General features: G+C 35.1%; 1 protein-coding gene across 1 annotated transcript in view; it reads right to left on the bottom strand.

Annotated features, from left to right (window-relative positions):
• LOC106867656 (uncharacterized) overlaps window positions 1–14169 on the bottom strand; it is a 35518-nt gene that overhangs the window by 4341 nt on the left and 17008 nt on the right. Inside the window, exons 7-11 of the mRNA XM_014912587.3 lie at window positions 8520–8635; window positions 7296–7380; window positions 5441–5588; window positions 2854–2991; window positions 1244–1397 (exon numbers count right to left, since the gene is read on the bottom strand). Coding sequence (XP_014768073.1) covers window positions 1244–1397; window positions 2854–2991; window positions 5441–5588; window positions 7296–7380; window positions 8520–8635 — 641 coding nt within the window. The remainder of the gene's footprint in view (window positions 1–1243; window positions 1398–2853; window positions 2992–5440; window positions 5589–7295; window positions 7381–8519; window positions 8636–14169) is intronic.

The following is a 14169-nucleotide window of genomic DNA, read 5'->3' as shown; positions in this document are numbered from 1 at the left end:
CTCCATTCGGTCATGAATGACCATAGGATTGCACATAGAAAGTTCTCCTCCAAGCACAAGTCCAGGCAAGGTTGTTTATGGAAGACCAGCAGTTGCCCATGCATACCAGCCTCCTCTCTCCATGCCACTGTTATCCAAGGGGAAAGGCAAAGGCTGATACAGCTTAGCACCAGTGACACTGCAAGGACTGCTATAAAGCTTATTTCCAACAAGTTTAATCTTTTAATGTGACTTCAATGAAGATAGTAGATCCAGTATGATGAATACAAGTGAAACACCAAATACAAATATTCAGAAGAGCTACATGGCCATATTTATTTAGTAGGACATGATTTAATGTGGATACAGGATAATTATTGGTATTACTGTAATTCATTGTACTTTCCTTTTATTCATTTATCATCTAGGGTTCTGATATATTGATCTGAACAAAATTTAATAATATATACTGTATATACCAGCATATAAAACGATTACGTGTACAAGATGATCCCCAGGAATTCCAATTTAAAAAGTAGGTTTTGAGCTATACTTGTTTTTTAGACTACACCAAGTTTTCATGGAAAATAGCTTGAGTGCTGAAAGGTACAAGCTTCATAGATAAAGGGGTTGGGTGAGCTGTAACTGCCCCAGTGGCCCCTGAAGCCTCTGCTTTTCTTGTGCTTCAATAGCATCTTAACTATGTTTCAATCAGTAAACTTTGTATACAACAATTTTGCTGTCTTGGTTACTTAAAATTTATCCAGTTCTTCTCAAAAAGTGGCCAGATATTGTATATTACCTACTATAATACACATCAAATGTACCTGACTGGTGTAAACACTACTGTAGTGACGTCACTTAGGTGTCAATTTTACACAGGGTATATAAGACGACCCCTAGTTTTGGGGTGATTTTTTTTAAAGTTTAAATTCTTTTCTGTATGCCAGTATATAAAGTAATTTGTTTTAATTTTTGCTTTTTTGGAGGAGTTTTTTTCCCTGAGAAAATTATTCTACTTCTGTTCTAAGAAATGTATAATTACACATGACTATAGTGTATAACTACACTCTCGGAGTGATTGGCATTAGGAAGGGCATCCAGCTGTAGAAACTCTGCCAGATCAGATTGGAGCCTGGTGCAACCATCTGGTTCACCAGTCCTCAGTCAAATCGTCCAACCCATGCTAGCATGGAAAGCGAACATTAAATGATGATGATGACTGTTGTAAAGATAAAACAAAAGATACATAAATTATACTCACAAGAATGTTATCTGGTTTGATGTCAGCATGTAATATGCTGCACCTCTTGAGAAGCTTGAGAGCTAGAAATAGTTGTTGGGAATATGACCTGACAGCTTTAATATGTAAACCAATGTCTTTGCCGTATTTCTTCAATACTTCTCTTAAATTCATGCTAAGTAAAATAAGATGGTTGATAAAAAAAATCTATTAAAATACATATTGAATGGGATATAACAAATTTATATAAAATAAGTTATATGAGAAAAAAAAGTTATTAATAAGAAAATATACAATAAATGTGGATGGAAAATTGAAAATTACAACAATTGTGGTTGCATAAACTATATCAGCAAACCTATCCATACAGAATGTGTAAAGAATTCATCAACTAATAGAAAAACTTCACATGGCATATTTCTTTCTTTTCTTGTAATAATAGCTTACAATTTAAATGAGTTTTAGTTGAACAATTCAACCCCAGGACTTAATTTTTAAGCCTAGTACTTATTCTATCAGTCTCTTTTGCCAAACCTCTAAGTTATGGGGACATAAATACACCAACACCAGTTGTTAGGTGGTGATGGAGAGACAAACACAGACAAAAAGACACACACATAGATATACATACGACAGGCTTCTTTCAGTTTCTGCCTACTAAATCCACTCACAAGGATTTTATCAGCCCAAGACTATAGTAAAAGACACTTGCCCAAGGTGCCACACAGTGGATCTGAACCCAAAACTATGTAGTTGGGAAGCAAGCTTCTTACCACACTGCCATGGACATTTTAATGACATAATATTAACCATAGTTCACCTGCCACAGCTAATATAGACATTTCTGCTGATGGAAAAATGATACTTTTTTTTAGATAAAATTCATTACTTTAGACCACCAGCCAATCTCTCTCCAACTACTCTTATTAAACCAAAAAACTTTCACTGTCATTAAAAACAAATATTTCCATCCTGATACACAATGGATGTGACTGTAACACAACAGTTTACTATATACCTTAATATTACATCATCTAACTTGTAATTATTATTAGTTTACTCCAGGCAGTTTGTCCCAAGTCATTTTTGTCTATCAAGTTTATTTTCCATGGTCATTGCCAGTGCCACTGGACTGACTCCTGTGCAGGTGGCACGTAGAAAACACCTTTTTGAGCATGGCTGTTGCCAGTACCGTGTGACTGGCCCTCGTGCCGGTGTCATGTAAAAGCACCCACTACACTCTTGGAGTGGTTGGCGTTAGGAAGGGCATCCAGCTGTAGAAACACTGCCAGATCAGATTGGAGCCTGGTGCAGCCTTCTGGCTTGCCAGTCCTCAATCAAATCGTCCAACCTATGCCAGCATGGAAAGCGGATGTTAAACGATGATGATGATGATGAATTCCTGTCAGTTTTTCATTCATCATCACTAATTTGCTTATTGTGCATATATATAGCATTTATCAATACTGTAGCTGTCCTAACTTAAGAGTTTTCTCATAAATTAACACAAAGCATTCGATGGAACATATTCCTCTTCCAACTCATTCTTCAACAACCATTCACTGTATAATTTCACACAGTTACACATCTCATATAATATAAGAGATTTGAAAACTGGAGTTACTACTTACTTCAAAGACTCAAATACCATACACAAATGGTTCTTATGGAAGAAATGCCGATGCAAACGCAAACAGTGAAACTTATCATCAGGATCAGCATCATTCAATTTACGAAGGAACTCAAGTTCTTTCAAACCTGTTTTATGCCTGGAAACAATGAATTATCAAATTAAAGATGGCTGTAGAGCATTAAAATAACAATTTACATACGAACAAATCAAATATATCATTAACAACCCCATTAAAAAAATTTTTTTCTTTACTTTCCACATAAATGCTTTCTAGACATACAACACATCTCTCAACTCTCTTTGCATCATCTGAAATTTAGTTATTTCTTATTTTGACTGAGATTGCAGTCATAAAATTGAAATTGTACAATCAATTTGACAGAGTAATCTGAATGCTAAATTCAGATTACTGTCAAATGAAATTCTTGGCTATTCATATTGTTTTGAATTAATTATGCATTATTTTGTAGCTTTGAGATTTCAGTAATGTGACTGTTTGGTTTTAGAATGATATTATAGGTAGATGTGAGAGGTTGGAGCTGGTCAATTTGAACATGAAACAGATAATATTTGAGCCACATATGGCAAACTTAAATGCTAAAGGGTTAAGCCAAAGACAAATATTGTACCAAGCATACTTAATTCAGTTTGCAAGTACCTAAAATGTAACACTGAACAACAAGTATATTTTTTCTTCAAAATTTTGAACATAAAATTAATTCGAAATTTCATTAAGATCAGAAATGTTGACTCACATTTAATATAGTGTATCATTTATTTTTATTGCATACCTACAGCAACACAAGACTGTTTATCTTTCAATACACTTCTCATCTTTGTCTAGAATTCAAATTTATATTTACATATTCAAATGATTAAACCCCTTACAAGAGTTTACTACATTCCTAAATATTCAATTTTCATCAGTTACATAACATCTTCATGTAGTTACATACTGAAAAAACAGCTACTTTGACAAGATACAAAAAGAATAAGAGTTGTTATTTGAAATTATATAAAAAACAAATCTGAATCTCAATTATCAAAGAATTTTATGAATCATCTCCTTTAGACTTGTTCCATATACATTACATATAGAAAAATAGAGATATATAACATAATTATACTATTGCTATGATTATTTTTATTTCAGTCCAGAGAGTTAATTTTCTTCTTGTTCTAAGAGTTTTACATGTTTAAGTAGCTTTTAAATAGAAATACAAAAGAATCAATCACTTTTAAATTATTATGATCCATCACTCTGTTTAGCATCACTTCCTGGCTGGTAGAATGCACTCTGTTGAAAGTATTTAGACCAGGTCTTCTGTGAGAGAAGAACTCAATATCTTATGGGCTACTTCCTACTACAGTAAACCATAAGCTGTGATGTCTCTTCCCTTAACCTCACCAGCTTCAGATATACTACAAAACATCACGGACACCGATATAAAAAAAAGAAAATTTCTGGAAGAGACCTGTCCTATGATGTTTTCAGTTAAAAAAGAATGTTTACTATCTTTTACTCATTTACTCTTTTACTTGTTTCAGTCATTTGACTGTGGCCATGCTGGAGCGCCACCTTTAGTCGATCAAATTGAACCCAGGACTTATTCTTTGTAAGCCTAGTACTTATTCTTTCGGTCTCTTTTGCCAAACTGCTAAGTTACGGGGATGTAAACACACCAGCATCGGTTGTCAAGCAATGTTGGGGGGACAAACACAGACACACAAACATATACGCACATACACACACACACACACACACACACATTATATATATATATATATATATATATATATATATATATATACACATATATACAACGGGCTTCTTTCAGTTTCCGTCTACCAAATCCACTCACAAGGCTTTGGTTGGCCCGAGGCTATAATAGAAGACACTTGCCCAAGGTGCCACACAGTGGGACTGAACCCGGAACCATGTGGTTAGTAAGCAAGCTACTTACCACACTGCCACTCCTACGCTTATGTAAAACTTAAAAAAAAAAAAAATTAAATATAGGAAACTCTTAAAACTGAAACTTACAAAAATAATCACAATATAAAATCTACCATGCATATCATCTCTTTTTCTGTATGTAAGACATGAAGCAAGTTTAAAGGAGATAATTCAAGTTCTTTATCCACTTAATAAAATTTTAATGAGCTTAAATAATCCTTTCTATTATAGGCACAAGGTCTGAAATTTGTAAGGAGTGGGTAGTTGATTAAATCGACCCCCAGTGCTCAATTGGTACTTATTTTATCAACCCCAAAAGAATGAAAGGCAAAGTTGATCTCGGAATGTTAAGATAGACAAAATGCCTCTAAGCATTTTGCCCAGCATGCTAATGATTCTGCCAGTTCATCTAATGAGCTTAAACAACAAAATATGATTTTTATATGACAATTTAAAATATTGAAAACATTGCATTAAATCCTTTCTCAGGTTGAAGAAAGTGCAATCTAAACAGTTATAAAAAAAGAAAGAGGTAATGTAGAAAAATTCACGTAAAAGTTTTTTTTTTATAATAAATTTTATATAGATCAAAATTAAAATAATTATTAAATACAAACATGAAACTTACATCATTTCATTATTTCTTATAATTTTAACAGCAACATCTAAATTTCCTCGTGCTGCATCTCGGGCTCTCACTACGTTACTGAACACTCCCTGGCCTGTATAGCCATACACAGTGTAGCGTTTATCAAGCACTTCTCCAATCCGTACCCCTAGTTAAAAAAAAAAAAAGCAACAATAATAACAATAATTTCTGAGATAAGTGAATGGCTGCACTTATGGGGAAGGGCATGGCAAATTTAATATTGACACCTATACTTTATTTTATCAACTATGGAAGGATAAAAGGCAAGTCAACCTCAATGGAATTTGAATTTAGAATATGAAGGGACATAGCTAAATGCCATGAGAGATTTGATGCTCAACTGATATTGTCATTACTCTTGATAGTGCATAGGTAGCAATGGAATATCATTTAGAACAACAAGGACACAAAACTGGACTACTGACTATTTAGGTTTTACTACAGAGATTATGGTGTTATCCTAAGCTTTGCATGCTCAAGTTTCCCTAATTTTAGAAAGAAAAGAAAGGATGGGAATCCACTCTTTCTTCATAGCTGAGTGATTATTAGTAGGAGGGACGTTCAATCATAAAAACAATTGTTTTGAAAAAGAAATAATCCTACACTAAGCAAGCATGAAAAAAAACAAATGGATATTTAAAAACAGGTTAAATTTCTAACAAAATCATCATCATCACCACCACCATTACCATCATTATTATCATTGCCAACACCATCATCATTTCACAGCCATTTACCAAAATGGCATGGGTTGGATGGTTTGACAGGGTCCAACGAGCCGCTGCATCAGGCCCTAATGTCAACTTTGGCATACTTTCTACGGCTCGATGCTCTTCCTAACACCAACCACGTTACTGAGTGCTTTTTTCCATGACACCAGCATAAGTGATGTTACTAAGTAACTTGTAAGACATAGTAAAGAAAGAAAAAAGAAAAAAGACACCACATCTAAGTGGGAGTATTTGAGAGAGATGGAAATGACTTTTAAGCAAGGTGTTCAAGGCTAAACTATGATAAAGAGATAAGCACAGATGTCTTACTGTAAAGGAGATACATGGCTTCCCAGCATTATGTGAGAGTGAAAGGGAACTAAAGATGATGGTAACGGGAGGCCAGAGTGTAACTCACAAGGTACAAGGTAAGTATAAGGGAAAGTATAAATTGTGGATCAGGAGGGAAAGATAAAGGATAAGTAATTTCATGAGAAAGTGGGAAGAGAGTGACAGAGGGGTAGAAATTGGACTAAACATGGATGTAGAGAGTGATGAAAGAGGGTGAAGGTGTGGTTGATTGTAAATATCAGTTTAGAGAGGGAGGTGAGAAAGATAGAAGTGGGTCGGGAAGGAGAAATTGTGACAAGCACAGTTGTGGGGAGCAGCAATCTGACAATGAAGTTGGTGGGAGGATGATGAACTGTGGCAGAGATGGGGACCAGAAATAGATGACTGTGGCCATAGTAAGTAGGATGACAAAGGTGGAGGGGGTATTGTTAGTGAGCTATGAAAGCAGGTTCAGAAATAATTAAATACAAAAAATTAACAAAAACATGACTAATTACATTGAGTTATGTAAATTCTTATCATAGATTTAACATTTGATTCTCATGATTTTGGAGGTATTAACTTACAAAATGTAAAAGTATAGGAAATGACCTTAACTAAGCCTAAACTAAATGTATGACCGTATCTATTTTTGAGATGAACTTTGCTTTCTTCTGGGTGTGGGGACCAAATAATTACGTCAATACAATATACTGCATCTCTCTTGTTCAAGTGATGTTAATTAACAACCTATTTTGGAAAGACACTAATTAAAGAATATAATGTCAACTTACTGTAGTATCCTTCAGCATCATCCCAGTTATCTGTCAAACTGGGGTTTTCATGAACAGCACCAGTATAGTTTGCCACACAAACATCCTGAAATACAAAACAGGTCCCAACAGATTAATATACTGTTAGTCTTGAATTTGTAATTAAATCTCGAAGTGGTTGGCGTTAGGAAGGGCATCCAGCTGTAGAAACTGCCAAATCAGATTGGAGCCTGGTGTTGCCATCCGGTTTCACCAGTCCTCAGTCAAATCGTCCAACCCATGCTAGCATGGAAAGCGGACGTTAAACGATGATGATGATGATGATGATGATGATGAAATCAATCATTTATTTAATACTGTTTATGCTCATTTTAAAAATAAATGGGCAAGCCAAAACAATAAACATTTTCAAAAGTAATACAACTGCTGTGGGGTTCAGATGCTGGTCTACTAACTCACAAGAGTTGAAACCTGAAAGTTGACAACACTTCTTGTTACAGTCAGCCTGACTTATAACAAAATCTATTTTACTTGAGTGTGTTCCGCCTCATAGTTGGGTATGAACATTGTGTCCTGTCAATGAGCAGGACCCATATCTTTGTTAGTCTGCTTCATCATCATCATCATCATCATCATCGTTTAACGTCCGCTTTCCATGCTAGCATGGGTTGGACGATTTGACTGAGGACTGGTGAAACCAGATGGCTACATCAGGCTCCAATCTGATTTGGCAGAGTTTCTACAGCTGGATGCTCTTCCTAACGCCAACCACTTCGAGAGTGTAGTGGGTGCTTTTACGTGCCACTTGCACGAAGGCCAGTCAGGTGATACTGGCAACGGCCATCCTCAAAATGGTGTATTTTACATGCCACCTGCACAGGAGCCAGTCCAGCGGCACTGGCATGATCTCGCTCGAATGTCTTTACACGTGCCACTGGCACAAGTGCCAGGAAGGCGACGCTGGGCACAGGTGCCATCACGATTTCGCTTTCGCTTGCCCCAACAGGTCTTCACAAGCCGAGTTTCGTGTCCAATGAAGGAGACGATGTTAACAGACCCATTTCACAGTTGAGTGGTTACAAGACTTACTATAGAATCGTAAAAACTACCACCACACATCCAACTTCATAAAGATACTTATACCATTGCTACCATGCATACAGCTGCATGAAAATACTCATAATTAAAAACGCATATATAAGCACATAGATATGTTTATGAACAGAATACATGAATTATTCTTACATGGTATTCATCTAGAGTTTCATTTTCTGCAAACATGTCAATTCCTGACCTCACCGGCACAGCCTTCTTGTTAGATAATGATTCATTGAGTGAAGGTTGTAACAAGGGCTCAGAATCTTTAGGAGAAACAAAGGAAAACAATCAAATATACCATTATATATTAACAAACAGTGTTGGAGAACTGAAGATTAGAAAAAAAAGTTAGCATTTAAAGAAAAGGCAAGCTAATATTTAGAATAATATAATACATAAATGCATTTATTTGATATTAAATGAGAGGAAGAAAGCAACAGTTTCAAGCCATTTAAATATTATGATTTTCTACCAAACTTGGTATCATTAATATTCAAGGTCCTTGTAGTAGTTATTGGTATCTACTCTTTGGAATACAAAAAGTAAAAAAAGCATACAAACTAAAACCTGAATTATATATAAAATGTGGTGCAATGGATCCTTTATTTGTATGACTTTCAAAGTCGCAAAATGTTTTTTGCTATTGTTAAAACATTATCTTTTACTTGTATCAGTCATCCAACAGCGGCCATGCTGGGGCACCGCCTTGAAGGGATTTAGCCAAACAGACAGGGACATAAACACACCAACACCAGTTGTCAAGCAGTGGGGAGGAGGACAAACACAGACACACAAACACATGACAGGCTTCTTTCAGTTTCTGTCTACCAAATCCACTCACAAGGCATTGGTCAGCCCATGGCTATAGCAGAAGAGACTTGCCCAAGATGCCATGCAGTGGGACTGAACTGAAAATTTAAAGCAAGAATGAACAATAACAATTGAGAAGTGTGGAAGTAGGTAAAGTGTAGTGTAGTTTGAAGGTAATGGAAGGAACAACACTGTCAGAACTTATCACCTTGTTTAGTTAAATTGACCAAAGGTGTTTTCATACATGCTGATTGTGTGCATATGTGGTGTTGTAGGTAAGATAAAATGGTGAATTCAGGAAGGGTTTTGTTACATGTTGCTTGCTGGTAATTAATCTAAATGACTTTATTTTTTCATTAATGTATTTTCCAATCTTAAATTTGACACAAGCTTCAAGAGATTAATGTTAATTTAGCTAATTGATTTTTTTTTTTTCTAATTTGACTGTATATTTGCTGATGATAATTATATAGCTAACAATGTTTCACTGATACCTTTATATATCATTAACCATAAAGTCTTTACTTTAGAATAGAGTGAATTTTAATGATTTTGGATATTTACTTGTAATAGCATGAGATATTGTGTTTATGTTAATAACATTTATGAAAGTTTAATTTATTTTAATGTATCACAATATAATTTGCTTTTCTGTTAAGATACAGAATTTTAAAAACATTATTCAATAATAAATTTACAGAAGGAAATTTTAAATAGGAAATTGCAGCTCTGTAGAGTTTAGTCCATCAGTATTATTCTGTGAACGTTACTAATAGACAAAAAAAGAATTTATGATGCTTAATTGTTAGTTAGTTCTCCAACAGCTAAGTTTATGTAAGTTAATTTTATATAAATATTGTTTAAAAGAATTGGGATAGATATTAGTAAAAAAGTAAATTAGAGACTTAAAATTATTATATGCTATGCAAGGTATATAACTTATATTTACCACCAAATGACCAATCAACCCATATTCTTCAAACATGCATTTGGCAAGCATGCAAACAGTCACATATCCGTAATAGGTTTCAGGAGAGCTTTGATCAATAATAATTACACAAAGCAAAGTACATGTGCACATATGAAATGGAAACACCCTGTAACTCTTAATTTGGTGATGGATTTGTCTAAACATAATACATGAAAGTTAACCTCGTCCAGTCTATTAACATTGGCTCAAAATTGTAAATATAAGTGGAATCAATGCTTCAAAGAGAATCAAATCTGTACTAAAGAATAGGCTTACCAAGAACTTCTCATTGCTTTGCAATACTCACAGCAACAGGTATATATGTCATATTGTACACAAAGATCCACCAATTATATTTTGAATAATAAGCTATAGTTGTTTGTAACACTTTTATGAGTGAAAACTAGATATTTCAAATAATTTCACAAGACACTCTCAGATTAAATGTACAACGACTACAAATCTCAATAAATTCAGCATTATCATAGCTTATCATACAGTATCTCTTCCATATACAGGAGAAAAAGATTTATTTTATTTTTAAAGTATAACCTTTCAAGATCTATTACTTCCAAAATCCTTCTTGGTTTATCGCCATTGCAAACAACTGTCATCATTGCATGGCACTTTTACAACCATTTATATCCTTACCAGCATAGTTGTGTCATCTTCAGACATCCACTAATGCTTTATTTAACCCTTTAGCATTTAAACCGGTCATGTCTGGTCCAGATATTCCACCTGTTTTATGTTCAAACCAGCTAGATCTGGCTTCTCACACGTACCCTATAATGTCATTCTAAAAGTAAACAATTACATCTTCAGAATCTCAAAGCTACAAGATAATGTATGATTAATTCAAAGCAATAAGAGTTAATAATTATTACATTTGACAGAATAATTTGAACACTAAAGGGTTAAATTCTCAAACCAATTGAAAAAAAATCTACATTGGCATATTACAGGAAAATTTGATGGAAAGAGATCAAGAATAAATATTGTACAATTTACTGTCAGATATTTTTGAAGTTCTAAATATATCCTTATCAGTTCTAAAGTAGCCTTATACAAGGGGGTACTAAGAAGTTCTTGGCTTTAAGGGTATTCGAAAAGGACAGATCTGTTACCTTTACAGGGGAGGCAGGACAACTATTTAGGAGAAGAGATGCAAAAAATCATGATGGTATACAATATATCTTTTGCTTTTTGCAGATTTAACACATGATGGCAGCACCTACAGTGGATTTTTGGTAAAATTGAAGCACAGGCATTCATGAAGTTCTTGTTTTTACAAGGCAAAACAACAACAGAAATCCATGGCAAGATGAAGGAAGTCTTAAAGGATGGCTGCCCATCTTACTCTACAGTGAAAATCTGGGTGTCAATGTTTCGGACTGGTCATTTCGAGGTCACAGATGAATCCTGGTCAGGATGGCCAACTTCTGCGACCAGAGAAGACAAAGCTGACGCTGTGCACATCATGATTGTCAAGGATCTCTAGATTACAGCTAAAGTCATAGCTGAGACTCTCTTTACTCTTTTACTTGTTTCAGTCATTTTACTGCGGCTATGCTGGAGCAACGCCTTTAGTCGAGCAAATCGACTCCAGGACTTATTCTTTGTAAGCCTAGTACTTATTCCATCGGTCTCTTTTTGCCGAACCGCTAAGTTACGGGGACGTAAACACACCAGCATCGGTTGTCAAGCGATGTTGGGGGGACAAACACAGACACACACACATATATATATATATATATATATATATATATATATATATATATATACAACAGGCTTCTTTCAGTTTCCGTCTACCAAATCCACTCACAAGGCTTTGGTCGGCCCAAGGCTATAGTAGAAGACACTTGCCCAAGGTGCCACGCAGTGGGACTGAACCCGGAACCATGTGGTTGGTAAGCAAGCTACTTACCACACAGCCATTCCTGGAGATTTCCCATGAAAGAGTTGGCCACATCATCCACAACATTCTGGACAAAGCTTTCTGCAAAATGGGTACCGAAATGCCTGAATGCAAATCAGAAGTGCATCAGAGTGACAACATCGTAGACAACTTTCGACCAGTTTGCAGCAGAAGAGGCTCATTTTATTGCTCATTTTAGTCACCATGAATGGAACTTGGCTTCATCATTATTTTCCCTAGACCAAGCACCAATCAATGGAGTGGTGCCACAGTGGTTCAACGCATCCCAAGAAGTTTCAGACCCAGAAGTCAGCTGGAAAAATTCTGGCTTCAGTGTTTTGGGACAAAGATGGAATGCTCCTCATAAAATACCTGCTGAAGGGCCGCACCATCAATGCAGAATACTACATGTCTCTTGAACGAACTGTGTGAAGCTTTGAAGCAGAAATACCATGGAAAGCTGAGCCATGGTGTTTTGTTTTTGCAGAACAATGCACCAGCATACACAGTGCATGAAACTCTACGGAGGATATACAACTTTGGCTTACTCTCCTGACTCCACCCCGCTCCAACTATCACTTCTTTCCACAACTGAAGAAACATTTCAAGGGAACAAAATTTCACCCTGATTCAGAAGTGATAACCACTACAGAGTCCTGGTTGGAGTTCTTTTACAGGGCTTAGAAAAACTAGACGACTGCTGCAATAAATGTGTGAATCTGAGAGGGGAATATGTTGAATAAAAATCATAATTAACTGATCCTCTTGTATTTTCTTTTACCCAAAACCAGGAACTTTTCAGCACCCCCTCATAGATGAATTTACTGAGAAGAAAAATCTGATCTGAGCCAACCTTCCATGATGAGATTTAAAAAAAAATTTAGCAGAAAAACTCACAAATATTTGATCTACCAAGAGAACAATACAAATTTAGCAAATACAGAACCAACTTACTAGGAATTACACAAGTCATCCCAGCGCCTCAATACACATAATGTGCAGTCTGATCGGAAATGGAATACACGAGAGACAATGAGCTGCTGAAAAAGGCATGGAAAATTATGAGTGAAAACTAAAGTAATTAGAATTGTGAATGCCTTATTTGTCTGATGAATCTTTAAGGAGATCAGAAACAGGAAGAAGGAGATCAGAAACAGGAAGAAGGACATAAGACAAACGCGATAAAATGATTAACGATAATCCTTAGTAAAAGTTGATACTACTGCGAAAGAAGCCATTTAATTAATGCTCTGGAGAGCACATTTGTTATATTTATATTAGCCATAACATATAACAAGACAAGTTGATAGCATATGACAAAAAGAATGATTTATTATGTTCTACTATTAAAAGAAACAAATAGACACACTTAGCCAGTTAGTTAATCCTTTTACATAATTCATTAAGATCTGATTAACCCTTTAGCACTTAAACCAGTCACATCCAGCCAAAATATTCTGTTTTACGTTGAAGCTGGTCAAATCCAGCCTCTCACACCTACCCTACAATGTTAATCTAAAAACAAAAATAATTACATCATCAAAATCTTGAAGCTACAAGATTAATTTTTAAAAATGTGAATAAATAGATATCACTGTCAACAAAGTAATCTGAATGCTGAAGGGTTAAATAAGAAATAAATCAAGAGACATAAATTAAGCAGAAATAATTTTAAACTAACTTACAATGAAACTTACTGAAGACTGTCTTCCCTAACAGTATCAAGCATCCAATGAATGTAGACTAGCTATTCTAATATAAATTTATTGAAGCTTTAAATACTCTAACATATATCTGCCAGTTTCCTACACTCTGATACTTCTCTTCCACACTATCTCTTATTCAATCGACTGCCAGAACTAAAATCATTTTCATTGTTAACAACCTTCACCAATACACATCTCTACTTATCAACGGATCTCTTTCTCTCTCTCAGACCAATCACTCAGCTCCATACTTGCATACTTAATGCATTGATTTTGTTTCTCAGTCAATACAGACAGATGTCAGTGACATACGCTTCCTATATCAGTGAGGACTTTCACAATATCTGCATTACTGGAATTTAATGATTAAGTAACATTTTATAATAATACACT

The sequence above is a fragment of the Octopus bimaculoides genome, chromosome 1 (assembly GCF_046866305.1).
Source record: "Octopus bimaculoides isolate indiv1 chromosome 1, ASM4686630v1, whole genome shotgun sequence".
In the NCBI taxonomy this organism is placed as follows: domain Eukaryota; kingdom Metazoa; phylum Mollusca; class Cephalopoda; order Octopoda; family Octopodidae; genus Octopus; species Octopus bimaculoides.
This window is presented reverse-complemented; position numbering and strand designations above follow the sequence as displayed.